The 27,995-nt window shown below is 67.5% G+C and overlaps 1 protein-coding gene across 1 annotated transcript; it reads left to right on the top strand.

Moving 5' to 3' along the window:
- Positions 1-106: 106 nt before the first annotated feature.
- On the top strand, positions 107-27,487 carry GPSM1 (G protein signaling modulator 1). Its single transcript, XM_059143466.1, is given in 15 exon segments — positions 107-288; positions 7,089-7,310; positions 8,012-8,147; positions 8,771-8,913; positions 9,448-9,571; positions 9,758-9,873; positions 10,565-10,720; positions 11,443-11,551; positions 12,727-12,850; positions 18,452-18,522; positions 19,346-19,522; positions 23,981-24,137; positions 24,562-24,770; positions 25,857-26,001; positions 26,004-27,487. Coding segments are annotated over 15 exon segments (2,349 nt in total). The 5' UTR covers positions 107-223; the 3' UTR covers positions 26,399-27,487.
- The last annotated feature ends 508 nt before the right edge of the window (positions 27,488-27,995 follow it).

The following is a 27,995-nucleotide window of genomic DNA, read 5'->3' as shown; positions in this document are numbered from 1 at the left end:
CTCGCGGGCGGCGGTGACATCACGGCCACGGCGGGAGGGGCGGCGCCCCGCGCGCATCACTTCCTCGGCGCCTCCCGCGGGCGGGCGGACAGAAGGACGGAGGGACGGACTGACGGTGGACGGTGGGCGGCGGACAGCGGACAGCGGACGGGGACAGGCGCAGGGCGGCGCGCGAGCGGGGTGGGGGGGGCGTGCGCCCCCGGCCCTCGGCGACCCCAGCCCCATGGCCGGTCCGGCCCCGCCCGCCGCCGAAGAGCTCCCCGGCCCGGCCCGGCGCCTCTATTCCAGGTAGGCTGGGCAGACCGGTGGGGGCCTGCGGGGACCGGCGGGACGCGCGGGACCGGCGGCAGGAGGCGGGAGGCCCGGAACAAAGGCTGCGGTGGGCGCGCAACGTGGCGGAGACGCGCCCTCCCTGCGGGCTGGCGGCGGTGGAGGCGCGGGGGAGGAGGGGTGCAGGGGTGGGGGCGCCCGCGGGGGCGGGGACTGGGGAGGACGGGGTCCGGGGGTAGGGGGCACCCGGGGTGAAGGAGGAGATGCAGAGGAAGGAGACACCTGGTGGGGGAGGTGCCCGCAAGGGTGGGGGGCGTGGGGGGGAGGACATGCAGGCATGGGGGGCACTGAGGGGGGAGCTGGTGCCCTTCGGTCGCCAGAATTAGCCAGTGGTCAGGATGGTCTGTTGGCTGGGGTGGGCTGCTGCTTGCTGGACCGCCCCCCACCCCCTGCCCTGGGACAGTGGGAGGGAGACCCTCAGCTTCCCAGCTGCGCTCCTGACAGCTGGGCAGCCTGGCCCAGCAGGTGTGTGGAGGGGGCCCGCCAGGAGCTCCCTCCCAAGCCCGGCACCACCTCCCCACAACAGCAGTTTGGGTTCTCTGGAGGCAGCATGGCTGAAGGAACCCGGCTTTGTCCCCACGGCCCCACTATGAATCTGTGTTCAGGGGACCACAGGCTGGAATCCAGGCTGCAGAGCCAGCCAGCCGGGTGGGGTGTGTGTCTGCCTGAGAAGGCTCCAGCCTCCGGGCCCCTGCATGGAGGCCGGCGGCCCGCGCTTTCTGAGCTGACACCTGCGGGCGTGCCTGCCTGCTGACCCTGGGCCAGGGTGTCCTGCACGGCAATGCCAGGTGTCCGAGCACGTGGGCACCAGGTCCTCCCAGGGGCATGGACTCTGCCAGGGATGCCGGGGGCCCAGTACAGTCGGCACAAGTGCCAGGCAGGGGCTGGACTGGCTGCCTCCAGGGCGCCTGACGGGTCCCCAGCTTGGACTTGGACGGACACCATCATTCCTAGGACCTGGCGGCCTCCCCAGATGCTGGGCCTTCAAGGGGCCCAGCCTTGCCCAAGAGGATTCTCCAGCCCCAGCTGGCCAGTGCGTCAGCAGCAAACGCCTGTTTTACGCGCCCCCCTCCTCGGCACCCCCCCCCCCAAAGTGCAGAATGAGGCCCTGGTGGTGAGTGAAAAGGTCTGCCGCTCCTCCCACCTTGGTCCCTGTGCCACTGGTCAGACACAGCCGCCATTGTGTGGTCCCAGGATTGAGTGCTGAGCCCCCCGGCCTGGCTTCTGGGCCCCATGTAGGGGGAGGGGTGTGCGGGTGGGTTTCCTGGCAGCTGACACTGGAGGCCCGCCCTAGAGGATCCCCTGCACAGCTGAGCCTGGGGTCCCTTCCGTGCTGGTCCACATCCACAGTCTCGACTTGGCAGTCGGGAGTGTGGGCCGGTGCTGGGGCCCGGCAGTAACACGCCAGGCAGGACACTGATGGGGGGAGCCGTCCTTGGCAGGGACAGGGCTAAGAGGGGACGCTGGCAGAGGCCCTGAGCCCGGCCGTCCTTGCCAGCCGAGAGCTGAGTTGAGCTCGAAGGGGCGAGCCGAGCACAGACTTGGGGTGCGCTGCTGCAAGCCCTCCTGCGGGCCTGCGCGGACACCCCTCACAGGGGTGTTTGGGTGGCCACAGCCAGCTGTGGGCAGGGTGGGTCCCGCTCGGTGCCGGCTTTCGGAGGCCGGCAGGCAGGGGCGGGAGTCGGGAGCGTGTGTGGGCGCATCCTGGACGGGTGGGGGCTGTTAGCTGGAGAGGAGGGAGGCCCTTCCTCTGGGCGGGGGGAAGGCGTCAGGAGGCTGTCCACCCCCTGGCCAGGAAGCCCACCTATGGCAGGGCAGCGGAGGGGCCCTGAGCGGCCGTTTGGTTTAACCACTCTGCAGACAGTCGTTCGGGGGCACCTCTGGGGGAACCTCCCCCAGCAGCTCCTTTCCCATGCCAAATTCCTGCCTGGTGATATGGGGTCTGGGGGACTTGGGCTCGGAATGCACCCAGAGAGGGGTGTGAGTGTGCCCGTGGGCCCAAGGAGTCCCCAGATGGGGCCCTGGGGAGGGGCCGGTGCTGGGGAGGCAGAGGCTCCTTCCTGGAGCAGGGGTTGGGGAGGGAGGGGCCGACAGGGCCTGGGAGAGGAGAGTTCGAGGGAGGGGCAGGCGGCCAGGAGGTCCCTGAAAGTGGGGAGGCCAGGGGGAGTGGTGAGCGCCCCCACCGTCAGGTGCCTGTCAGACGTGGCTCCCAAGCATAAGGTGGCCAGACAGGGCCATCCTCAGGAGTGGGACGGCCTCCTGCCGCTTACCCGTCCCCACCGTGGCTCTTTCCACCGTATCCCAGGCACCAGCCGTGGCACGGCATCTGCAGGCTAACGGCCTGGCCCCAGGGCTCACTAGAAACGCAACCCCCAGCGCTTTCCCAAGCTGGGTGACACACATGTTCTCCATCAGCAATTCCTGTTCCCACCATGCTCCCTGCCCTGTGCTGTCCCGAAAGCTCCATGTGGAAGGGAGTCAGGATGGCTTTGCTTTTGGGGGCAGCGGGATGGGGTGAGCGGGGGCCCTGGCACATCAGCTTGATGGCCCGGACTGGGGCAGACATCCCTGGAGAGGGAGGACAGTGACTGCGTTTAGCAGAGGAGGGAGGGAAGAGGGACACAGCCCCCAGGGAGCCCTGTGCGGTGGGAGCTGGGGGCCTGGCTTGGAGACCAGCCATGATGTCTGCCCCCGAGGACCCCGCAGAGGCTGGCGGGACAGGTGGGTGAGGGCAGGAGCCTGATGGAGAGCAGAGCAGTTTGGTCCAAGTGAGGCTGGGCTGATGGCTTCTGTGGGGTGCTGTCTTGGATGCCAAGGCGGGGCTGGAAGGGTGTGGGCGCGATGTGGCCAAAGAGTAAGGGTGGCCACCGGGGAGTCCATAACCATCTTATTAACCGGTCAGCCTGCGGGCGGGCGGCAGGAGCTAGGCAGATGGTGTCCTTCCTCCCGGCCACTGTGGTCCAGCCTCTGGGCACGCCGGCCTGGTGGGCCCTTGCAAGGAGGGGCGACGCATCCCAGGTGGGAAGGCCGTCCCTCCCAGGGAAGGGAGAGGCTGCCGGGGAGCTCAGGCCACAATCCTGGGGAGCTCTGCAAACTCTCGTCAGCCCAGCCCAGAGCTGCAGGGGCTCTCGTGCCCCGAAAGTGGGTCTCCTGACAGCCTGTGCGGCGGACGGACAGGCCCCGGGCAGTCCTGCAGGGAAGACATGAGGCTAGAGGGCAGGAAGGTCGGCTCCACAAGCTGGTGCTGCAGTGGGCGGCCCAGCGCGGCCGCAGACCGGTCCCTCACTTGGGTCAGCGGGCACATGCCAGGCAACGGGGCAAACAGCCACAGGCTTGCAGAGGTGGTGTTGGGGCAGAGGCTCCGGAATCTTCTTCCTGCGCAGGGATGTGGGCCTGGCCAGCCTGGGTGGGTCTCAGGCAAGACAGGGGAGGGTAGCCTGTCCTTCAGGCGGGCCCTGGGAGGCAGAGTGGGGGGCCTGGGGTTGATCTGAGGGTTTGGAGCTCTAATTCGTGAATAGGAGCTGGGTGAAAACGCGGTGACCCAGGCCCGCCCTGTACCTGTCAGCTGAGTGGTCCTGGGGGGGTGGATGGGGGTATTGGCAGAAGCCTTAGCGTGGTGGGGCTACTCGGTCGGGACACTGGGAAGCAGGACGCGGTGTGGCCGGCAGCCTGGGACCCCCCCATCCCTGCCCTCACCTGCCCCGGGCCCTCCGAGACTCGGCCTCACCAGAGCCCGCTGCCGAGTGAACAGGGCCCCCAGGGCCGGTGCTGGCCGTGAGATCCTGCACCTGGGCTGGTCTTTGCCCTGGGCCTCCCACACTCCCTCGTGTTTCGGTTTCGCCCTGTGCTCTGACTCCAGGTAGTTTCGGGGTCAGAGGGAGCCCCAGAGTGGCACCCCCTTCCTGTTCCCGTGGTCCAGAGCTGCACAGCCTTGGAGGCCTCTACCACCCCCATGCCCGTTGCTGAGCTGGGCAAGTGGCCTGGCAGAGAAAGCCTCTCCCCCGCCTGGGCCCTGCCCTGCCTGCTGACGGTGCTGATCCCCAGCTCTGAGCTGCCCTGATCCCTTGATCCCCCTCAGTCCCCGGGAGGCCCTGGACAGCCTGCCTGAGGACCCGGGGTCTCCTGGAACTTGGGACGCCAGAGCCTTTGGCCCACCGCTCTGGAGTGGGTGGAGGCAGGGGGACCACGAGGCCGGGGCATCCCCGGGACTGGCAGCCAAGGTGCGCCGGGAGCTGGTGGGCCAGGAGGGAGGCCTGGAGCCCCGCCATGCCGGCTGCCTCTGCCGAGGGCCAGCCTGTGGCCCTGAGCCTGGCAGAGAAGGCCGTGTGCAAGGTGGTGTACGGTGCCCCGCGGCCCCGCCCCCTGCTGCTGCCCGTGGGCCTGGAGCTGTGGCTCTACGTGCAGAAGATGCGTAACCTGCGGAGGAAGAGGTGTGCTGGGTGGTGACGGGGGCAGGGGGGTGGGTGCTGGAGGTCAAGGGGCATTGGGGGGCTCTCGGGCTCAGTAGAGGGGGTGGGGCTCCTGGCCCGGACTCCCTGCCTGCGGCCTGTCCAGGGGGTGTCCTCACGATCCTGGAGCCAGGATTGGACTGGCCTCTCTGGGACTCAGGGTGGCCACGCCCGACACCCCTCCGTGGACCCCCCACCTCCTGCTTCTTTGGGCCCCAGGCCCTTCCTGCACCAGAATCCTCCTTCACCGTGGTGTCCAGGCAGGCCCGGGGGTTGGGGGCAGACGCTCCCCCTCTCCTCACTGTCGACTCGGTCAGAGCCAACAGGGTGAGCTCGGTCCGGACACGGCAGCGTCACAGCCCCGAGGCTACTACGTCCCTTGGGAGGAGAGGTTGGCCCACGGCGTCCCATGGCCTGGTGCCCAGCTGGGTGAGGCCTGGCAGGCCTAGATTAAGGAGCCCCACGCGTGGCAGTGGTTCCGGGGGAGGCCGCTGGGGGGCTCCTGCGGTGCGGCATCTGGATGGACCTTCCCAGAGCGGGCGGGTATGAGGCCAAAGCTCTGACCCCCGGCTCTCGGAGGGGCCCCCCAGGCTCGGCTCGAACCTGGCGCGGGCAGGGCGGTGCCAGGTCCCAGAGCCCAGCCCTCCCGGGAGGAGTGGCCCCGATGCTGGGGGTTCGAGGCTAGGCAAGCAGTTCTGTGAAGGTGGGGGGCTTCCCAGCAGAGAGCTCTGAGCCCATGGGGTCTGGGGTGCTGGGCTCAGCATCTCGGGGCTCCACAGGTGCGCCCTGCCTCTTGGTAAGCGGTGCTGTTGGAAACGCTGGAAGTGCACGTTTTCCTGTCAATGTAGAGGTGAAGTGGGCCGGGCGCCACGGTTTGTATCGAAGGGGGTTTGGTCAAACGGTGGAGAAGCACTGGCGTAGACAGATTTGTTGGTTGGTTGAGGGGAGCCATGTGCTTCCCCCCAGTAACTGCTGACCAACCACTGCGCAACCCAACAAAGCTGAGGGGCAGGTGCCCTGGGCCATGTGGGCCGTTTGGTGTGGACATTTTCAGTTACCTGTAGGCTTTCCACGGACCCGGACGCGGGACGTCGGGGTTGGCCCTCGGCCGTGCGGAACGTGCCCCTCACTTTTCCAGGGCCAGGGTGCCCTCCAGCTTGGGGCCCCACTCTCCCACCCAAGGGCAGGGCCATGGGCCAGGCCTTGAGCCGGGAACCCACAGGACCAGCCAGAAGAGGACGGAGGAGGAAACCAAGGCTCTGAGTGGTGATGTGGCCTGCCCAGGACCCCACAGCTAGGAGGGCCCGAGCCAGGGCCGGCCTGACTGAGTGGCCCCACACATGAGGCTCCCGTGATAGGTGGTCTAAGACCCAGGGACCACAGGACCTAGGCTAGCAGCTGGGGGGCCCAGACCCCACCTTAGGGGCCGAGCAGGGCCCTGCTTCTCTGAAGCCCCCGCCCAAAGGTCAGGGGAGGAGGGTCTGGCGCAGCCTCCGGCTAGGGCCTGGGTTGTCACGAGGAACTCTAGACCCTTGGGGTCAGGCTGGCTTCAGGGGCCAGGAACCTGGAACAGTTTCCAGGGGTTGGGTTCATCCTAAGCGTGGTCCTGTCCTGTTCTCCCTTGGTAGAGCCATGAGGTGGGGGAGCCGCTGTCCATCAGGCAGTCGTGGCCGTGGGGCAGCTGAGCGCTCCTCGGCTCCCAGGGCTGGCTGACCCTTGGCTCCGATGCGGCCATGCCTCCCCCAAGGATGGGAGGTGAGAACAGATGATGCCTGAGCCTGCAGCCCCCCATGGAGACCTTGGAGGCTCGGGGCGTACTCTAGGATGGGGGGGGGTCAGGTTCTGCCCATGTGGCCTTGGCCAGCTCTCCAAACCTCTCTGAGCCTCGGTTGTCCTTGGTGACGCTCAGGGCCCATCCCAGGCTGCTGAGGCCACCCTGGAGGAGGGATGTGGCTCCAGGGGTGGCCCTCACCCAGGCGCCTGAGACTTCTTGGGAGGCTGTGTTTGGAGCTTGGCCGCCATGGCCTGAGGCCTTGCTGTGGTCACAGACTCACGCCTTTGCCCGGAGCCCCTGAGCCCTGGTAGTGGTGGGGGGGCAGTGAGACGCCCTCGGTGAGGTGCACAGGTGTGCCAGCTGGGGGACGGGCGTGCCACCGGCCCTGGCACCTGCTCCCGGGCACAGCACGCACATGTGCAGTGTGGGTCCGGCTGTCGGAGGGCCTCGTGGTCCTCGCGACGGCAGGGTGGAAGCGCGCGTCCCCGGCAGGGCCGCGTGAGAGGCAGGCTGTGACTTTCCTCCCCTCCGCCCAGGATGGAGGCCTCGTGCCTGGAGCTCGCCCTGGAGGGGGAGCGTCTCTGCAAGGCGGGGGACTTCAAGGCAGGCGCGGCGTTCTTTGAGGCGGCGGTGCAGGTGGGCACGGAGGACCTGAAGACGCTGAGTGCCATCTACAGCCAGCTGGGCAACGCCTACTTCTACCTGAAGGAGTACTCCCGGGCCCTGGAGTACCACCGGCACGACCTGCTGCTGGCGCGGTGAGCGCGGGCGCCTGCCTCGGGGGCTCGGGGACCTGGAGACCAGGACCAGCCTGTCCATCGGCCCGTGGGCGTGGCTGGGGCCTGCTCTCCCAACTGTGTCCGCGCTTGTGAGCCTGCCTCCGGGACTGTGTGTGTGTCAGCTGGGGGGGGGGGGGGGGGGGCGACCGCCTGTGCTCCCGCAGGTCCCCACCCTCCCTCAGCACCCCCGGCCTTGGCTCCAGCTGCTCTCCTTCCCGAGCACCCCCCTGCTTGTCTCCCACCCTCTGCCCCTCCTTTGCACGTGCAGTCAGCAGCGGGGGCCCCTGAGAGGGAGTGGAGCTCCCCGGGGCTCCCACCAGTCATGCCCACGGGCCCTTCCCCGGCCAGCGAGCCCCAGGTGTCCTCCGCACCCCGCCAGCATGTTGAAAGTTACACTGCCAGGTGCCCCCTTCTCCCCGGCTCTCCCGGTCTCCATCCGGCGGCCCCCAGGCCCTGACAGCTGCAGGCTGGGCCCCGCAGAGAAGTGACCCCCAGCTGGACTCCCCATCCTGGGGGCTGCCCGAGGGGGCCTCGCCCGCCAGCACAGGACTCCTGCCCAGCGTTGCCCCAGTCGGCTCAGGGCCGGTCCTGCCAGGCCAGCCCCACCCCTGCCCGGCGTCCCCGCGGGACTCAGCGTCTGGAGCCCTCAGCCTGGCTGCTCACTCCCCACTGCCCTCCAGGACCATCGGGGACCGCATGGGGGAGGCCAAGGCCAGTGGGAACCTGGGCAACACACTGAAGGTCCTGGGCCGCTTTGACGAGGCCGTCGTCTGCTGCCAGAGGCACCTGGACATCGCCCAAGAGCAGGGGGACAAGGTCAGTCAGTGGCTCCCTGGGGGGCCGGCACCCCCGACCTGTGGCCCCACGCTGGCCCCCGTGGGAGGAAGGTGGGAGGAAGGTGGGAGGGTGGCCTGGCCCCTGCCCAAGCTAGAGGCCCCGCCCCCCAACATCCATGTCGGCTCTGCCTCTCACCGACCTCCCTGCTCTGGGCTCCAGAGGGAGATGTGGCCGCGCAGCAGCAGGGGGATGGGGAAGCCCGGTGCGGACGCTTGACTGTCCTGCTCCGTGACCTCCCTCTGTGACCCTGGGAGATCAGCATGGATAAGGAAATAGGGTGACTCACCCCAAGTCACAGCTCAAGGGGGCCAGGCCTGGCTGGGAGGCCCTTCCTCTCCCTGGGCAGCAGAGACCAGAGGGGTGCCCGTTACCAGGCATGGCCACCCCTCCCCTGTGACTCAGTCACTTGGGGTGTCCTCAGAGAGCAGTTGTCACACGCGAGACCCCCCCAGCCCTTCTTGGGGCTCCGGCCCTACCTTAGCGTCTGGATGTGGTGATCGTCCCCCTCCGGGTCCTTGCCTCACGGGATATATGGACCGGGGACAGTGGGCTCCTCGGGGGCCCGGTCTACAGAGGTCCCCCAACCTCGGTGCCACCCTCAGGTTGGGGAGGCGAGGGCGCTGTACAACATCGGCAACGTGTACCATGCCAAGGGCAAGCAGCTGTCCTGGACCGCTGCGCAGGACCCCGGGCACCTGCCGCCGGACGTCCGGGAGCCGCTGCGCAGAGCCTCCGAGTTCTATGAGTGAGTGGGGTGGGCGGGGGCGCCCGCAGAGCCGGCGGGCCGCGGGGTGTCCACGCTTTCCCTTGCGCTTCCTGACGCCCCGCTGCTGGTCTCGGGGTGCGGCAGGTGCCCCTATCTGACCCCATCGGCTCTCCACAGACCCCTGCATGGCGATGGCCCGGTCAGCAATCCTTCCCCACCCCCGCTGCACCTGTGCTCAGGGTCTGGTGGGGCTCCTCCCCAGCCCCCGGTATCTCCCCACGCGTCAGTCATCCACGGCGGTGCGGAGAAGCCACGTGTGGCATTTAGAAAACATTTGGCTGCAGGAAGGCCAGGGGCGTGGGGCTGAGCGTCTGTGCATGCGAGAAGCCTGGGGCAGACGAGCCCCGACTCGGCCTCAGAGCTCACACGGCGCCCGCTGGGGTGCGCTCCTGGGAGGAGCCAAGCGGAGGCTGCCTGCTCATCGCCCTCTAGCCTGGTTGGGGGGCGGGTGTCACGGGGCCCCTGCTTCCCATGCACTGAGAGGGACGTGGCTCAGACAGACGCGACCCCCAGGAGGAATCTGTCCCTGGTGAAGGAGCTGGGCGACCGGGCGGCCCAGGGCAGGGCCTATGGCAACCTAGGCAACACCCACTACCTACTGGGGAGCTTCATGGAGGCCACGGCCTTCCACAAGGAGGTGAGTGCACCGCGGGGCTCCCCCAGCCGCCTGGCTTCGCCGGCGCCCAGTGCAGGGACCTGGGCGGACCCCTCTGCACGCGCAGACATTGGCCTGGCCGCCCTGGGCGGGTAGGCTGTGTCTGCTGTCTGCCTCGGGTCCCAGGGCTGCTGTGTGACCACCCGGGCCTCGGGTCTGTGTCCTCAGCGCCTGGCCATTGCTAAGGAATTTGGAGACAAGGCGGCCGAGAGGAGGGCCTACAGCAACCTGGGGAACGCCCACATCTTCCTGGGGCGCTTTGACGTGGCTGCTGAGTACTACAAGTAGGCAGGCCTGCCCGCCCGCCCCCACCTGCCCAGCCCAGCCAGGGGGAGGGGGGCCACCTGGACACCAGCCCAAGGTCAGAGGTGAGCCTGACCTCCCAGCCTTCCCAGGGGCCACGTGGGGGGTTCTGGGCCAACCCAGAAGGGTGTCCTGGCAAAGCCCTTGTCCGGGGGCTGCCAGGGATGGGAAGAACAACCTTCACTCGGTAAGTGCTGGTGGAAGCCAGCCCGGGGCCCCCACACCTGCCTCCATGGCCTGAGCGGGCTGCTCTGAAGAGCGGCCCCTGGCGCTGGCTGTCAGAGGAACCCCGGAGCTGCCTTTGCCCCTGACGATGCCCCTAGGGCGCAGGTGTGGTCCGTCTTATAGGGACTCATAGGGTAAAGACCACGGAGGCTCCTGGGCATCCCTGGCTTGTGCTGGGAGGCTCTACAAGCCTGGCCTGAGTCGCAGAGGCCGGGTCACCAGCCCCAGGTCCCGTGCCGAGCCCTGACATCCCAAGTAAGGACCCCGAGCTGGGATGTGCTGTCCCTAGTCCTCTCCGGAGACCTCTGTGGGACCCTGGGGCTGAGGGCTCTGAGCAGATGGACTGCATCCCTATTGCCCACTGTCCACCCCGCAGATGGGGGCCCCCCAGCAAAGGGGGCTGCTAGAAACCCTCCTCCCTGGGGCTGACCCCTGTGCCCTCCTCAGGAAGACGCTGCAGCTCTCGAGGCAGCTCAAGGACCAGGCAGTGGAGGCGCAGGCCTGCTACAGCCTGGGCAACACATACACGCTGCTGCAGGACTACGAGCGCGCGGCCGAGTACCACCTCCGGCACCTGCTCATCGCCCAGGAGCTGGCCGACAGGTGTGCGGGGCGGGGACTGGGGGCTGTGGGGACGCTGGGGGCGGGGCCGGCCCCTGGGGATTCTGGCCGGTCCTCGTGGGCTAAGCCACAAGCTGCTTCCAGCGAGGCCCTGGCCTGCTGCTGACCGCCAGGCGACTCTGAGCAATGCCTGGCCTCAGCCTCCCTCCGTCGCGGGCCCCACCATGCACCAAGTGGGACTCGGTGAGACCCGGTGGGCGCTGGGCCAAATGCTATGACAACACTGGGGGCGGGCTGGTTGGGGGTGGGCCCTCATCACCGCGTCCGTCTGTGGCCCTTGAGCACCCCGTGTCTCCGAGGAGACACAGGAGTCTGAACACATGGGCAGGTGTGGGCGGCAGCCGGGGCAAGGGCCTCTGAGCCGTGGGCTGTGCGCCTCTTTTGGGGAGGAGAGGGCTGCTGGCCGGCTGCCCTGTCTGGGGGCTCCAAGTGGCCAGCTCTTGCTCCTGGGGGGACGACGTTTTGGAACCGGACGGTGACGGCTATGGATCGTTAAGTGCACGGAGCCCCTGGGCTGGCCCTGAAGGGGTTGCCTTTATCTTGTGTGATTTTTCACCTTAATTGAAAGATTAATGACTTGGGGAGTGCCCCTGTCCTCAAGGATGGAGGGAGCCATGGGGGTGAGAGCCTGATTGGCCTGTAGGGGGCCAGTGAGGCCCAGCAGGCCACGGGCTGTACCTGTGACCTGTTTCCCGCCCTGGCAGAGTGGGTGAAGGCCGGGCGTGCTGGAGTTTGGGGAATGCCTACGTGTCCATGGGGAGCCCCGCACAGGCCTTGACTTTTGCCAAGAAACACCTGGAGATCTCCCAGGAGGTGAGCCCGGCCTGCCCTGCCTCCCCTGCCACCTGTCCCCCACGGCTGCCTTCGCTGGTCTCAGAGGCCTCCCAGTGCCCAGCCCACCTGGGACCAGGCTCCTCTGTGTGCCCTGGCTCCTGGCTGGACATTCCTCCATCCCTCCCAGGCTGTCGTGTGCTGGGCGAGTCTTCAGAGGCCGGTGGGTGCTTATCTCTGCAGTCAGGGCATCGGGGGAGGGGAGCAGGGGGCCTGTGTTCCACCCCTAGAGTGTCATCATTCCCTGTGGGCCCACCCACGCCCGGGTCCTATGTCCCCGATGGGACCTGGCCAGGCCAAGGTGGAAATGACCTGCCACAGGCAGCCCAGGGGAACAAAGTCATGGCCGCCCCCAGGCTCTTCCCCCCGGGAACCCCCAGCTGTTCACCCTTCTGGGGATGGGAGGCAGGGTCTTCGAGGGACCCTGGACCCAGGACCCTCCTACTATGGTCAGGTTGTCCCAGGTGGCCTCTGGCTTCCTGGTGCCTAGCCTGCCCCCTTCTCTTGGTTCCATCCTCCTCGGCCCCAGTGACACGGCCACATCCCCCTAGCACACACTCAGTGCCCACCCAGACCCATCACAGCCCCATGCCTGCTATTGGCAAGACCCATAGGAGCCCCAGTGGTGGGGAACAGGGAAGCTTGGGTCAGGAGAGCCCATCCCAGCAAGGCCGGCCCCATGGCCCCCTGAGCATAGGTGGGGGCCCACCAGTGGCCCCAGGGCTCCACTCGAGGTCTGGCCATGGCCCACTCACCGTGTTCGGGCTTGTACTCTGGCAGTGTACTCTCCCCTATGCAGCAGGGCCATCCTCTGCTCTGACCTGGGACCCTGGAGGGGGCCTGAGGGGCCCAAGGGGTGCATGGGAAGCTCCGGGACTGAGAAAGGTGGGGTCTGGGGCAGGCCACCTGCCCTGGAAGGGCGCTCTGGCAGGAGTGCCCCACATGGCACAGGGCTGGCTGCCCGAGGCCCGGGCATTCCTGGGGTATGGAGGTGCTGCTTGGAGCCCACATGGCCCCCCGTTACCCAGGGCCAAAACCCCCAGACTCCATCCCTGAGGTACAGTGAGGCATGGTTCCCTTGGAGGCTCAGGGCTCAGCGACGGTCTGCCAGAGCCTCCTGCTCACCTGCGCACTAACTGGGCCCCGCTCGGCTGCAGGTTGGGGACCGTAGTGGGGAGCTCACAGCCCGCATGAACGTGGCGCAGCTCCAGCTGCTGCTGGGCCGGATGCCCAGTCCCGCGGCCACCGAGAAGCCAGACCTGGCTGGTTACGAGGCCCAAGGTGAGTTCCCAGACAGGGTGGGCAGGGGTCTGGTAGGAGGCCCCCCCAGGGTGCGTGGGGCATGGGCGCAGTTGACCCGAAGGTCAGTGGGAGAATTTTGGACAGAGCTGCCCAGTGAGGGTGGTCCGCCCCCGCCGCGGGAGTTTCTGCACGGGCACCCCTTCTTGGCCCTGCTCTGGAGCACCCAGATGGGGGGGCAGGGGGTCCAGGGTCCAGGGTGCTCAGGGCACAGACAGACGGTTCTATTTCCCCGGATCAGGCCAAGAATTGGGAGATTGGAAAGTAGGGGGTAGAGAGGCATTCAGGAGCAGGGACAGCTTGGACAAAAGTGTGGCCTGAACATGAGGCCTTCAGGCCAGTGCTTTGTTGTCTGCGGCAGTGAGGGCCTGCACTCACCCTGAGCGCCCCTGGCTCATCACCTGGTGACGCCGTGGGGATGGGGAAGACGAGGAGAGGGCCACTCACCGCCCCTGTCTCGGTGATCCTCCTGCTCCGGGCTGAGGGCTGGGCCCCGGGGGCGGGAAGTGGAGGCTGCGTCCGCCAGAGAGGCTCAGGGTGCTAAGCCCAGGGTGGGCCAGGGCAGCTGTAATGACCTCATTCACGGGCTGCGGGTCCCCCCACACAGGTCCACATCATTAGGCACACAGGGGCACGTGGGGACAGAATGTTCCTTGCAAAGCAGAAAATGGATAAAAAGTGTGGGGCCGGGGGGAGGGAGGCGCTCCCTGAACCGGCTTTCCGGGGGCAGTAGGTGGGTGCGGGGCAGGGAGCTAGCTGCTTCCTCCCTGCCTGCACGGACCCCAACCTATGGTTCTTTGAGTTTTGACCCCAATCCCTTCATGGCCGTGTTCCCCAGGGGTGCCTGCCCGCCCTGCGCCAGCCTCCAGAGCCCGTCAGGCCTGCTGAGGAGGAGGCTGGGGAAGAGGCTGTGGGCGGTGTGGAGGGGCCGCAGGGTTTCCATGCCTAATGCTGGGAGTTTCTGAGCTTGCCCTGTCCTGGGAAACGGGGCACATGTCGCTCCCACTCGGGTGAGGACAGGAGTAGAGGCGCAAAGCCTTCTGGGACCCCCAACCACCCTCGTTTGGGAGTGCCGTGGCTGAAGGGGGTGGGGTGGAGGAGGGCTCCCCCTTCGTCCCCGTCCTGCCCCAGGATGCATAGGACGGTATCGACCCTTCGGGTGGGGTTTTCCTGAAGGTGGGCAGCTCTGCGTGGAGCCCCTGGCCCTGCGAGGCCCCCGCCGAGGAAGCCAGCAGCAAGGGAGGGCGAGGCTAGGCTGGGTTTCTGGAAAGGCGCCCCCGGGGGTGTGGCTAGTCCAGGTTGTGCGGCTCTTGTCCCCTTCTGCGAGCTGAGGAAAGGCGGGGCGCATCACGGGCGAAGGGCTGGCTGTGCTGGGAACAAGGCAGCTTCTGTCCTCCCCAGGCCGGCTCTGCTGCCCTGCCCCGTGCCCAGACCCTTCCCAGCCAGGGCCTCCGGAAGCCCCCTTCCCGCCCGCTGCCAGGGCTGGCAGGGGCCGCTCTCCAGAGCAGCCCGCTCAGGCCATGGAGGCAGGTGTGGGGGCCCCAGGCATCTCTGGGGGCCTTCAGACCCTGCAGTGCAGCTTCTGGGGGCAAGCAGGCCCCTGGAGTCTGGGCAGTTCTGAAGGAGAACCCCTGTTCAGGTGAGCCTGGCAGGGGCTGGGCCCTGTGGAGGGGGCACGCGGGACACTCCTGCAGGGGCCGGATCACTCCCTCACGGACTCCGTGCCCGTACACGGAGCGTGGGTGGGGGCCTGGCCCAGTTTCCAGAAGGGTGCCTGGAAACGGACCCTCCCGGCCAGGGATGGTGCCCTTGTGTGTACAGCGTGTCAGTCCTTGGGTGGGGGGGGGTGATGCGGAAGGGGGCCAGGGGAGATCAGGGAGGGGGCTTACCCGCCCCACATCCTGGAACCCTGGGAGGATGTGAAGAGAGGCCGCGGCGGGCAGGGCCACGGCGGGCAGGGCCGCGGTGGGCGGGTGGCGGACTCGAGCTTTTCTTTACTGTTGCGAGAAAAACAAGAGTCCTTTATGCTTTGCGGCTGGAGGACCCAGAGCCTGGCGCGGGGCGTGGCTCAGTCTGTGGGTCGATCGTGGGTCCCAGCCTTGCAGCCCCATCCCAGCAGAGACCCCAGAACAAGTCTGGGTGGGCACAGGCTCCTCCCAGCCGGCCGCTGGGGCCTGGGCCTGGGCCTGGGTCCGGTGTCCTGCCGGGCCGTGAGCCTGCCCTTTCCGGCGAGGGCGTGTCAGATGCAGGTTCCACTGCACCCCCCGCGGACGTGGCAGCCCGATCAGTTCTTAAGAGGGTGGGGCCGGTCCTGAGCCCTGGGGAGCTGGACCCAGTGGTCTTGTGTCTCACAGGGTATGGGCCGTCCATGGACCCTGTGTTTGGCCACCATAGCGGGCTGGGATGTGCGGCGAATGTCTGAGCCACAGATGCGGCTGCAGGCCCTGGCTCCGCCCCGTCCTGGCTGGCGGACCCCGTCATTGGACCCAGCTGCGCCCCACTGTCCCTGCCTGGGAACTGGGCCCACTGTTGTCCCTGGGGCGGGCTGAAGATGTGGACACTCCCCTGTCCCTCCGCACACTCAGCAGGTGGCCTGTCCCCGTTCACGAGCCAGGCACCCACGACACACGGCCGAAGACTTCGAGGCCGCGGGGGTCCTAGCTGTCCTCATGTCTGTCCCTTTCCTGGCTGCTCCACGCTTGACCTTCTGGAGCTTGCCAAATGGACCTGACCTCTCACGTCCTGACCCTGGCTCTGCGTCTCCAGGCCCTGTGACCACGGCTGGCCGTCTCTTTCTTGAGCCCCCGTATCCAGGGTCTTGGGAGGGCAGCCGGGTGGGACGGGCCCCACGTAATGAACACCCAGAAACACAGGCTGCGCATCACGGAGCAAGCCTGCCCAGGCGACCAGTGGTGACAATGTGTGGCAGGCAGTAGTGGACAGATAACGCGCAGCAGGTGTTTGGGAAGAAGGAGCAGCGTGAGGCTGAGTGTGAGTGGCGCATGGCCTTGTGGGGGCCGCCGCCTCCGTCAGCTTGGGAGCGGATCGGAACACCGCAGACCGGGAGGCTTGAAGGCCTAGATGTTTACTTCTGATGGTTCCGCTGCCGCTGGGGACTGGAGGTGTGAAAGCAGGGAGCCAGAGGACGGTGGGGTCTGGGGGTAGAGGGGGCTCTGTGTTTTCTCACAGGGGCACCCACCCCAACACCCGCAGGGCCTCAGCTCAACCCTGATCACCTCTCAGGGTCCTGCTTCCTGTCATCACGGTGCAGGGGCGGTTTGGGTCTTCAATATGGAATGTGGGGGACACAAACATGTGGTCCATAGCAGTGACATCTGATCAAAGACTTAGAAGGGGAGGAGGGAGTGAGCCTGAACTTAAATGGAGAATAGCTGTGCAAAGGCCCTGGGGCCTGGGTAAGCCTGGCTGGGAGGAGCAATGAGGGGGAGGGGGCCCCTAGAGGGTGAACAGAGGAAGCAGATCCAACACGCCCTGCAGGGTCCAAGAGCAGGGAGGCAGACCCCAGTAAGGGTGAGGAGGGCTCAGATTCTGGATCTGTTTTGAAGGTGGAGCTGCTGGGATTTTGGAAGAGACTGAAGGCAGGGAGAAGCTGGGGGGACACAGCCACGCAGTTAGAAAGCAGGATTGCCCGTGTCGATGGGACAAGCTGCACGTGGGAGGGGCAGGTCGGGGCTGGGCGCAGCACACGAGACTGGTAGGGCAGAAATGACGCCGGCGCTGGTCAGACGCAGGCGGGAGTGGGGGTGCTCAGGGAAGTTTCCAGACCTCACCCTCTGGGCTGGGTGGATGGGACGCGTGCCAATGCCTGTGTGGCCGCACGCCCCAGTGAGGGCAGCCCGCGCTCCCGACAGAGGGTGCATTTAGCCAGGCTCAGAGGGCCACGAGGGGACCCGCCCTGGAGCCGGACACAAGCCGTGTCTCAGAGCGGCAATTCAGCCTCCACCGTGGCCTGTGCCTGACCGTCCAGCCAGGCAGGGTCCAGCACACAGGGTGGAGACATCGAATCGGGCCCTGGGGTATCAGGGAGCAGAGAAGACAGGGGCCACCAGCCCGCCCATGGCGGGAGATGGAACCAGGTTGTCGCTGGCTGTGGTGAGTAACGGGCTATGCACAGAGGCCTGCCCATCCCAACGGGCCACTCAGCTGTGGGTGACTCCCAGAACGGAGGTGCCCCTCCATTTCTGCCATGGCTGGTCGCGACCCCCAGGCACCGGCTGGTGCAGGATGGATTCCAGTGTTTCTTCAGAGCCGTCTGCCTAGTCTGGGGTGGGGGTGGACGGGTTGGGGTGGGTGCCCTTATGAGGAAACACACAGAGGGGACGCCCCCTCTGGGCCTGCTCTAGCTCCTTCGGCCACACAACGTGGGGTCGACACCTGGGCGCTGCCTGCTGGCCAGGGGCTGCGTGCAGGGGGCAGAGGCAGGCTTGGCCCTGACCGTGGCAGCTAAAGGCACGGGGGAGGGGCCGCGGACAGCCCCACGTCCTGGGCCCAGGTAGCTGCAGGCCACCATCTCCTGGTCAGGCTGCTGCAGCTGTCCCCTCCCTGGTCTGCTGGGACAGCAGTCCCCAACGCCCTCCTCCGAGAGTCACTGCTTTTTCACCCAAGGCCTCTGGAGTGTGGGGGGCAGGGTGTGGCTTCTTCAGAACCCCGAGGCCAGGACAGGGAGAAGGGCTGGACACCTATTCTGCTTTTAGGAAGCCCTGGGCGTTTGGTTGGGCTGATCTGAATGACCTCCTGAGCCGGCCCCTCTTGCTCTGGGGACCGTGTCTCAGGCAGCGCGTGTGGGCCCAGGGTGGGGTCAGCCTGCGCTGTCCGCCACGGGTGTTCGCGTGGAGCTCCGTGCCGTGCCGGGGTAGCTACGGAGGGCAGGCCGTCCTCAAGATGCAGCCTGAGGGTGTCCACAACACGCCAGCCGCAGTCAGACACTTCCCCGGGGCTCCCTCCGCACCGCCGGCGACAGGCCTGCAGGCCCAGTCTGCCAGGGGCACCGAGCCCGAGGGCAGGCCGTGGGTCCAAGGTCCGGTGCTGCCAAGACAGGACCCTGGAGCGTCCGCCACACTGCAGGCCTTGCTCACTCTACACATAGCACTTCCTTGCCTCGCACAACCCCACCCTTGCACAGGGGCCCCCAGCGGGTACCCAGCCTGTGTGTGGAGCTAGAGCGGTGTTCAGCTCCTGGGAGGACCTGGGCTGCGCGTGTGTATGTAGGTTGAGGAGTGAACAGATTAGGGTCCGAGGCCCCATCTGCATGGAGTTCAGTGGGGGAGGCCCCGGGCATGGCAGGAGCTCAGACACAGGACCTGTGGGGAGCACCTAGGCCAGACCCCGCCCAGGCCCTAGGGAGTCTGCCCCACCCCCACTCCCAACTGCTTGTCCGTTGGGGGTGCAAGGTCATACGGACACTGTGTCTGCTTTTGCAAGAGACCGTGAGGTGGACATTCCCTGCCAGTCCCCAGGGTGCAGGCTGACACCCTGACCCTCCCCAGAGAACCCGGTGGCCTGGGCCAGCCCACTTCTCGGCCCCCAGTCAGTGCCAGGCTGACCGGGCCTGCTGTCTTCCAGGTGCCAGGCCCAAGAGGACACAGAGGCTGAGTGCAGAGACCTGGGGCCTGCTGAGGCTCCCCCTGGAGCGGGTGAGTGGGGTTTGGGGTGGGCGGCTGGGGCCCCGGGGCCAGAGGGGCAGCCCCTGGCGTGAGCAGCTGAACGCGGAGAGCAGGTCCCCCCAAGGCTGGCCCAGTACTTGGTGAGCCGCCTCCATCCCCCACCCCAGTCTGTGTCGCATCCCCGCAACCGGAGACCAGGGTGCCCTCCGCAGCCTGAGACGCAAGCCCAACCACTGGCCCCCGGAGAGGCCCCTGCAAGGCCCTGTCCCCGCCGCCTTCATCCCAGGGTCCCACCAGCCGTGTGCCCCGGGGGACAAGCCCCAGTCCTTACCCACTGTAGACCCCAAGCCCCCACCCAGCCACGGTCCCCCGTGTCCTGGGAGGCTCCCACTCCTGGGTGCTCCCCGCCGTTCCAGATGGAGCAGCTAGGCCTTGGCAAGCCCTCAGGCGACTGGACACGGGGCAGGGTAGGGCTCTGGGCCCACTCTGTACCTGCCAGAAGTGGGCACTGTGTCGTCCTGGGGGAGCGAGCTAGCCTCTTTGAGCCTCTGGTTCCTCCAGCGTGGACGGGGTTCAGTGTGGGGGTCTGTTGGGGAGCAAGGCGCGTGGCTGCCGTGGTCACTCGCTGCTCAGTGTGGGGTCAGCTGCCTCGCTCGCAGCTCCTCCAGGGCCGTGCCCTGCCTCTCCGCACCCCCAGGCCCTCTCGCCCTCCCCTCTCCGACCCCTGAGAGCTTAGGTGCAAGTCTGGGAGACAGGGCTGCTGCTCTCCCTTCTTGGGGTCCCGTGCCGGGGAGCATGGGTTTGGGATTGCTGACGGCCCCCGCCCATGCCTGGCCTTCCTCCCCCTCCCCAGGAGCAGAATGGAGACAGCCACCAGGTGGGGGAGTGGCGGGAGCCAGGCAGGGACGTGCTCCCTCTCCCCGTGAGGAGCAGGAAATACCAGGAGGGGCTGGAGGCTGCCGAGAGGCCCCGAGAGGGCGGCCACTCCCCGCTGGACAGCGCAGACGTCCGGGTGCAGGTCCCCCGCACGGTAGGTGACCTCTTCTCGGGTGCCGTCCTGTGCTGCCGTCCTGTGCTGCAGACCTGGGCTGGGCCAGGCACCCACCCCCCACCCGCGGGGGGCAGAGGCCACGGCCCTGGAACGCCCCCAGGCCTGAACGCAGGGCACTCGGTGCACGGACAGCACTCCATCTGTTGTGTCCTGGCCTCGGCTGGGCCCAGGCCGTAGAGAAAGTGGACTGGAGGCCTCGTGTTTGGGGGTCTGTAGGACGACCTTGCGGGGACCGCAGGCCCTCGGGCCGGCCAGCAGCCCTGTCTGGGTACACAGCGTCGGGAGCCGGAGGCGGACGGATGGTGGGTGAGGGAGCGATGGGCTGGCAGTCAGATGCAGAGCAGTGGGGGCAGAGGGACAGGGACCTCCCGCTCCTGGGGGTAATCCGCGAGACGGGGCTAGCCCATCTGGGCTCACGGAAGCCGGTCAGCGTTTGGGAGGCCCCGCGGAGCCAGGTTCAGAGGTCAGCCTAGAACACCACCCCTCACCACCAGGCATGCAGAACACCTGGGTCCAAATGCTTGGGAATTAGTCTAAAAACAGTTTCCTTTGAGGGCTTAATCAGCACCTGCCCCGACACTGAGGAGCGTGGGCGCCGCGCTGGGTATTCTTAGCCCCGGAGGCTGCTCTGTGCCCGTCTTTCCCTTGTGCCCGGGAGGGCCTCTGCCAACCCCGTGTGACCCCGGCACTGCCCTCCAGCCTGCCAGCCAGGGTCTGTGTCCGTGGAGGGAGAAGGGGGAGGAGGGGGGCGCCACTGAGACCCCAGCAGAGTGGGGCTGCCACCCACACCGTGCGTTTGGGGCCCCCAGCCCTCAGTGCAGGGGCCTTGCCACCATCACACGGGGCTTTGGGGGCCCCGGGAACTCCTCCTGGGGCAGAACGTGGGATCAGGACTGCGCCGGTCCCGATTGTCACGGTCCCTCCAGAAAGTGTCTGGCAGGGGAGGACCCCCAGGCACCAGGGAGCCACAGCAGGCTTTGAACAGGAAGGCCTTTCTCCATGGTAACCTGGCCCTAGCTGCGTCTCTGTTGCTGCCATCCGTGGGAGGGGGTGCCTTCCACCAAACATGGATAGTAGCCAGTGTTCAGGCTTGCCATGTGTAATCCGTTTACAGCAGCCCTAAGAAGGAAAACTGATGCACAGGGCAGCCGAGGGAGGTGGCCTGAGGGCACCCAGCTAGGAATGGTGGAGCTGGGGTTCCAAGGCCGTGGTCAGCTCCTGGAACCCCAGCTCTGCTCCTCAGAGACCTGGCGGGCTCTGGGGACACCTTTGCAGGAGATGCCAGTGGTGGAGAGCCAAGGCTGGCCCCAACTGGAGGCCTGGACCCCAGTGGCCGCCTGATTCCCCTGTCCCAAAGACACTGGCCCAGCTCCCCACCGTCAGAACTGGGGGCGGGCCCTCCTTCCAGGGCTCTGAGCTCCCTGTAGGTGCAGGGCAGAGAGGGCCCTGGGGGCTCTGCGTCCCCTTCCTGTCCTCCCCTCCTGCCAGGCCTCCTACCCAGTTCCCCCCAGTGCCCCAGGGTCGGCTGGCACTGGGCCCTGGGCCAGCACGAGGAGGACTGTCCTGGGGGCCAGCCAGAGGCCGAGGCTCATCAGACCGCCCGGTGCAGGGAAGGGACCCCGTGGCGGGTGGCAGGGGCGGGGAGGGCGCTGGGCGGGGGTGGAGCCCCTAGGGCTGCTGCACAGGGAGCGGCCACACAGCCCGTGCCCGTGGGAAGGGCCAGCATCCTTCTGGCTCCTCATGCGGCCACGGCAGACCCGGCTCCGGCCTCAGGAGTCAGGGCTGAAAAAAGAGACGACTTCTGGGCTGACCCAGCTTGGAAGGAAGCCGGACCCCCGTCAGCGGCCCCTGTCCATGGGAACGCTGCTTCCCAGACGGGTTCCATCCCCCTCACCCCTCGGCCTGACCGCCCGTGGGCCAGAGCAGGAGCCCTCTGTGCTGGAAATAGTCTGAGTGTTTACAGAGCGTATGCGTGTGCGTCTGCCTCGTGTGTGAGTGTGCGCCCGCGGGAGTGAGTGAGCGCAGGCAGGGGGGCCCTCCGGGGCGGGGACAGTGCGCCCCTGGGGCCTATTTAAGCACTGAACCTACGGGGGCAGCACAGACGCCCCATGGCCCATGCTGGGGACAGCACATAGTGCACAGCCCGGTCACGCCGCTGGAGGGGAGCTGCGGTGCTAGCGTGAGTGTCGGGTCCCGGGCGCGGGAGGCTCAGGGAGCACTGGGGGCCCTGTGACGCTGGAGGGGGGTTGCAGAGCAGAGCTGTTGTCCGGGGGTTGGTGCTGTTGGGGTGAGCTCAGCACCTCTGCACCCAGCCAAGGCAGGGGTGCGGGCAGCCAGCAAGTCCCAGGCCAGAAGTCCGGCGGGACCCAGGGAGCCCGAGTCAGGGGCCCATGGAAAGGGCACAGCGTGTCCTGTGGGGACCCAGGGCGGCAAACCACGAGAGCAGGGCCTCTCTGTTGTCCAGAGCCTCATCCCAACACACCCCCAAACGACGGAGGCCCTAGCCCTTCCCAGGGTCCCACGCAGCTCTGCTCTGGGGCCCTCTCTGCCCAGCCCCAGCTACAGGGGTGATGGGCCAGGGGAAGCCTCTGGTAAACAGTACCTAGCTCAGCCCCGGGAGGCTGGAGTGCTGAGGTCCCAGATGTCTAGAGAAGAGGGGCCCCGCGGCTACACCTTTTCTGGGAGAGGTTGGCTCCCTTCACCTGACCCACAGTCCACCTGCGGTCCCCAGCAGTAGGGGGGTGCGGCATGTACCCCCATACCTGGCTGACCCCAGGGCCCCAAGCAGCCTGTAAAGAGCCCTGTAGGGAGGCACCTACACGACCCCCACCCGTGCAGAGCTGATGCTTGGCCCTGACCAGTCCGCCAAGAGCAGCACCCCCGGGCCCCCACCCCGGCCCAGGCCCCTGTGCACTCCGTGCCAGCTTTCGGTTCGCTCCGGGCTCTTTGGGGTCTTGGGCCAGGATGCAGGACAGCAGAGCGCTGAGTCAGAGGCTCCTCAAACACCCTCAGCCTTGGGTCTGGGCCCACGCTGGTGGGACAGGGGAGGGGCCGCTGTCCTCCCACATGGGCCACAGGCACGGCTCCCCTGTAGGCTGTGTCAGGACAACCCACGAGGTTGGCCCTCCCTGGATCCCTCTTGGCTTTGGGGGACCGTACCACCCTGGGGGCCCAGACTGGGCCTGTTTGGGGGATCCCCAACCGAGCTCCCCCGCCCTGGTACCTGCCTCTGCAGTGGGGTGGGGGGGGGGGGTCGTCAGGAGATCTGGGCTCCAGCCAGCACTTAGTAGGTGACACTATTGCTATTGTGGTCTCTCCGTGAGCGAGGCTCTGAGCAGGTCCCAGGAGGCCCCCTCAACCAGCCAAGAGGTGGACAGGCCAGGGCTAGGCAGGGGCCACTGGCGTCAGAGGGAGCAGGGGAGGACCCAGTCTATAGCCAAGGTGGCTCCTGGAAGCCGCCCCCTCCACCAGTCACCCTCGGAGCCCTGAGAGACCACTGCCTCCAGCCTCCCCTCCTATGGCTGTGTAAACTGAGGACCAGAGGGGGACTGGGTTTGCCAATTGGGACTCAGGCAGGTCCAGTGGCCCGGACTCCGCTCGCCATCCCCCCTCATTCTGAGGACCACCGCCCCCTCCCTGGCCTCATCAGTGGGGCTTGCCCAGACCTTGCAGGTGGCCCCTGGGTCAGCCCTCCCCACCCCCCGGGCTGCGCACTGAGGCATCACCTGGGCTGCGCACTGCCCCCCCCAGCCACTCAGAGCAGAGCCTGGACACCTCAGCCAGTGTGCAGGGGGCTGGGGGACGGCTGCACCTTCTCTTTAGCCTGAACATCCTGCACCCAGGGTCCTGGCCGCCACACATCTGTCCTCTGGGCCTGCCCACGGGTCTAAGCGCAGAAGGGGTGGGACTGGGGTGGAACACAGGAGCCCTCACCTCCCCCAGCTGTGGCTCCCTGCCTGTGGTGATATGACCTGACACTGCTGGTCCCGCATCCGCCGTCACGGCTGCCGGGGCCCTGGCACAGACAGGCCACTGTGATACGGGAGCTGGACAGCAGGGCTTCCCGCCAGCCCAGGGTCCAGTCACTCACTCGCTACTGGTTGATTCGTGTGTTCGGCTGCCCTGGCGAGTGCCATGCTGGGCGGTCGGGTCCCAGAGCTACCAGCACAGCTGGAGCTCGACAAGCATGTGATAGGGCCCCATGCGGCAGGGGTGGGGGACGTGGGGCACAGGGACGCTGCTGGGAAGCGCTGCAGGAGGGCAAGCGGGGGTGGGGGGGTGCGGGAGGAGGGTGGGCAGGTGGGGGGAGGGTCCTGACCTCATCCGGGCGGAGCGGCAGCCTCAGTGCTGTCTGGGGGCCTGAGGAGCTGGTGACCGGAGCCGGGCCACCGTGGCTGGGCCAGAGCCAATGCTGACTGCATCCCCCCCCCCCCCCAGAGCATCCCTCGGGCCCCATCCTCCGACGAAGAGTGCTTCTTTGATCTCCTGAGCAAGTTCCAGAGCAGCCGTATGGACGACCAGCGCTGTCCCCTGGAGGAGGGTCAGCCTGGGGCCTCCGAGGCCACAGCTGCCCCCACCCCGGAGGAGAGGGTCGGTGAGTGCCCCCCATGGAGCTCCCCTTGTCCTTGCCACGCTCACTCCCCACCCTCCAGCGCAGTGCCCACCCCCCCCCCAGCCCTTGCTCCCGAGGGGTGGGATACCCCGCTGCAAAAGTGCCCCTTGTCACCACCTCCTCCCCTGCCTCCCCCAAAGCTGCGTCATCCCTGCTCCCTGGGGCATGCCGTGTCGGGGCACCGTGGGCCAGGAGCGGGCGTGGCCAGGAACAGGTGTGGGAAGCCAGGCTTTCTCCCCGGCACCTCGGAGCCCCCGTGGGTGGGCGTGGGGCCTGTGGCAGGGACAGCCCAGGGCATCTGGGGTCACTGCTGGGAGCCCCGTGTCCCCCAAAGTGTGGAGGGTGGAATGGGGCCCTGGCCTGACCCGGCCCGTGGGGGCCCCCCCTCCCCACCTCGCCCCCCCAGCCCAGCCCTCGCGGACGGCCTCCCCGCAGACCGAGGAACTCCTGGACCTCATCGCCAGCTCCCAGAGCCGCCGGCTGGACGACCAACGGGCCAGCGTGGGCAGCCTGCCTGGGCTGCGCGTCACCCACAGCAACCTGGGCCGTCTGTGTGGGGATGGGGATCCACAGGAGCCAGGGGACGACTTCTTCCACATGCTTGTCAAGTGCCAGGTGGGCCTGCGGCTAGGGGACTGGGGGAACCCTCTTCCCCATGCCCGCCCCGTCTCCCTCCATGCCTGCCCCGTGCCCCCCGTGCCCGCCTCCCCGTGCCCGCCCATCTCCCACCATGTTCGCGCATGGCCCCCCCGCGCCCCCCCGCGCCCCCGCACCCCACGTCCTCCTCCACCTCCAAGCGCCCAGGGCCCCTTCACCTTCGCACGGGATGGAGGCTCCTCAAGCCTGTGGTGGGCTCCGGCCGGTCCGGCTCAGGCCGGCTGCACTGCTGTCACCGGGTGCCCACAGGTGCACCTGGGCCCCCCCGGACACCCTTAGGCTGGCTGTTCCTCATGGGGCAGGAGCTCTGGCTGGGGGGCACCGCTGGGGCGTGGTGCAGCCCCTGGCCCCCCAGGCAGGGCGAGACAGCGGAAGGGTTCAGGGACCTCATGCAAGGCTGCGGGAAAGGCTGCAGCCTGGGGCACGGTGTGCTTTCCAGACGTGCTGTTCGTTCCCACAGAGCAGAGGAAAGCGTGGCCCTGGGCGAGTCCGGAAATCCTCCAAAGTGGCCCCTACAGAGAACCCCCGAGCCCCTGGCCCACACGCCCGCACGCGCCAGCAGCTGCACCGGCTCCCGGCTCTTCTGCTCCAGGCCCTGCGCAGGAGTCCCAGGGCCTCCCCAGTCCTGCCCCAGACCCCTGGCCTGACGGGGCGCCCTGGGGAGCTTCGCACCTTGGGCTCAGGGAGCTGCAACCCCCAATCCTGCCCTCGGGGCTCCTGAAGGCATCCCTGTCGGGGGATCTTGGGTGCAGTAAGGGAAGGCCAGTCGGCAGCCCCGCAGCCCGGCCTGCTCGCCCATGCCTGGCGGTGACTCAGTCCTCCCTCCCTGGGTGGCCTGGGCAGAGGCTCCTAGTTCTTGAGGCCGGGGCTCCCAGCACTGCCCGCAGGGCTGATTTTATCAGTAAATGCAGAGAGAGCCGCTGGCCAAAACCCCCACGTGGGCCTTGTCCCCGAGACCAAGGACCACTGGGCCCGTGCACGAGGCCAGGCCCTCCGAGGCGGGGGAGGCCCGAGCTGCCAACCGACGAGTCCGTGTCTGCCCAGTCCTCCAGGATCGATGACCAGCGCTGCCCGCCTCCTGACGTACTGCCCCGCGGCCCCACCATGCCCGACGAGGACTTCTTCAGCCTCATCCAGAGGGTGCAGGCCAAGCGGATGGACGAGCAGCGGGTGGACCTTGCCGGGAGCCCCGAGCAGGAGGGGGGTGGGAGCCCCGAGCCCCGGCAGCAGTGTCAACCCGGGGCCAGCTAAGCCCCTGCAGCCACGGCCAGGCTGGCCCCAGCCCAGCTCTGGGCCTTGGGGCCAGGGGGCTCACTGTCACCTGTGATGCCCACAGCCCCTCGAGAAGCCCATTCCTCCAGAGGCCATGGCTGAGGGCAGGCTCTGCATCCCCTGTGGCCGATGCTGGGCACACGGCCCCCACAGCATCCCTCTCTTGGGGGGACAGGCTCGGGCCAGGGCTGCCCTGGGTGGGTGGGGCCTGCCTCTGTCCTAGACTGGCTCCCACGTGGGACGCGGCCTTTCTGCCCGACCTGCCTGGCCTGGCCTTCTCCCCGCCCCCACCCTGCCCCAGGTCTGGCCTGTAGCTTTGCTGGTCCCTAACCCTCCCTGGCCTCTCCCCGCTCTGCCCAGCTCCAGCCCTCTGGCCCACCCGGCAAATGTGAAGACTCCACGGCTGCCCCTAAGCCCCCAAAGGCTGCTCGGAAGCCACAGCCACGGGGCCCGCCAGCAACATGGACGCTTCGGTCCTCCCGGGGAGGGTCCCAGGGATGACAGAGCAGACATGCTTGGCCCAGTCCCAGCCCCTGGCCTGCCGGCCCCCCTGCTTGCCTCCTCTGGGCTGGAGGAGGTGGAAGGCCAGCTGGGAAAGCCTGGAGCCCGACGGGACGGTGCAGGCGGGCAGGGGTCCCCACACACGGTCGCCGGGCCCTGGCCCCCAGCCCCAGCTGGCCCCCAGTCCAGAGCAGGCAGGGGCCTTGAGGGAGGTGAGGGGAAGGGTGGGGATAAGCTGTGACACCCTAAACCCTAAGCCCTGAAAGCCCAGGGACGGAGCAGGCCCGGCTGGAATGCCAGTGGCAGCGAGAGCTGCTCCCTCACCACACCAGGGCCGGGGCGGCTGGCAGAAGCCGGGGGTGGGGGGTTCAGCTTGGCTCAACCCTGTGCCTCCAAGTGAGCACCCAGCCTTCAGCTGGGAAGATGACATCACTGCCTCCTCCTGTGGGGAGGGTCCGCCCGCACACACCATCAGCCCACGGGATTGGGCAGGAGACGGGCCTTCTGGGGGGCTGCAGCCCTGGCCTGCCACCGGCCCTCTGGCAAGCCCCTGGCCCCCCACCTCAACCCTGTGGCCCCTAGGGTGTGGGGGCTACCTTCTCCCCAGGAGGTGCCTCAGCCGGGCTCCTCGGTCTTTCTCTGAGGCTCTCCAAGCGTGGGGAAGCAGCCAGACCCCCACCCCACAGTACAGCCTGGGGGCCCCAGGCCCACAGCGACCATGCTCTGAAGGGTGTGGGGTCCGACGCCAGAACACGGGCTTCTCCCAGGCCGCCCCACATACTTGAATGTACGTGCATATTTATTGCTCACGCGTTGTCTGCCATGCTGTCAGTGGGTCCTTTCCAACCCAAGAGGTACATTTTTTTTTGTTTTTCCCAAAAAAATAAAGTCTGCCAAGTGAATTATGTCTGTGTCATAATTAATCCTAAGGATGAGGGGATCTGAGTCCTTTAGGGAGCCCCAGGTGATTGACCTCATCTGGGTAAGCAACCCTGCACTGTGCAAAGGGCCTGGGGCCACCACTGTGCTACAAGCCCACCCCCACAATGGTGCCAGCCAGCCACCTGGTGGCAGGTTTGTTCTGTTCTCCACCCTGGGAGTGGCTGGCTGTGCTAAGTGGACAGAGTCACACAGTGTCCAGGAGCACTTGCGTCTCCAGTCCTGAGTTCTCAGCAGTAGCAGAGCTGTGGCCCACCTGTCCAAGACCTGCTCGGGGCCACGGAACAAGGTGCAGAGCACCCATGATGTCACACCCCTGGCACCATGGCCAATGAGTGCAACGGAGCCATCTGTGAAGATGGGGAGCCCGCTTGGGGAGCACACCCCCAGCAGACACCCCAACCCCCAGCTGCTCTATGGCGCTGTGTCCCCAGGAGGAAAACTGAGGGGTCCGGGGACCCAGCGAGGCAC

The sequence above is a fragment of the Mustela lutreola genome, chromosome 12 (genome assembly GCF_030435805.1).
Source record: "Mustela lutreola isolate mMusLut2 chromosome 12, mMusLut2.pri, whole genome shotgun sequence".
NCBI lineage: Eukaryota > Metazoa > Chordata > Mammalia > Carnivora > Mustelidae > Mustela > Mustela lutreola.
The sequence above is the reverse complement of the archived record's forward strand: the minus strand, read 5'-3'. Positions and strand labels throughout refer to the sequence as shown.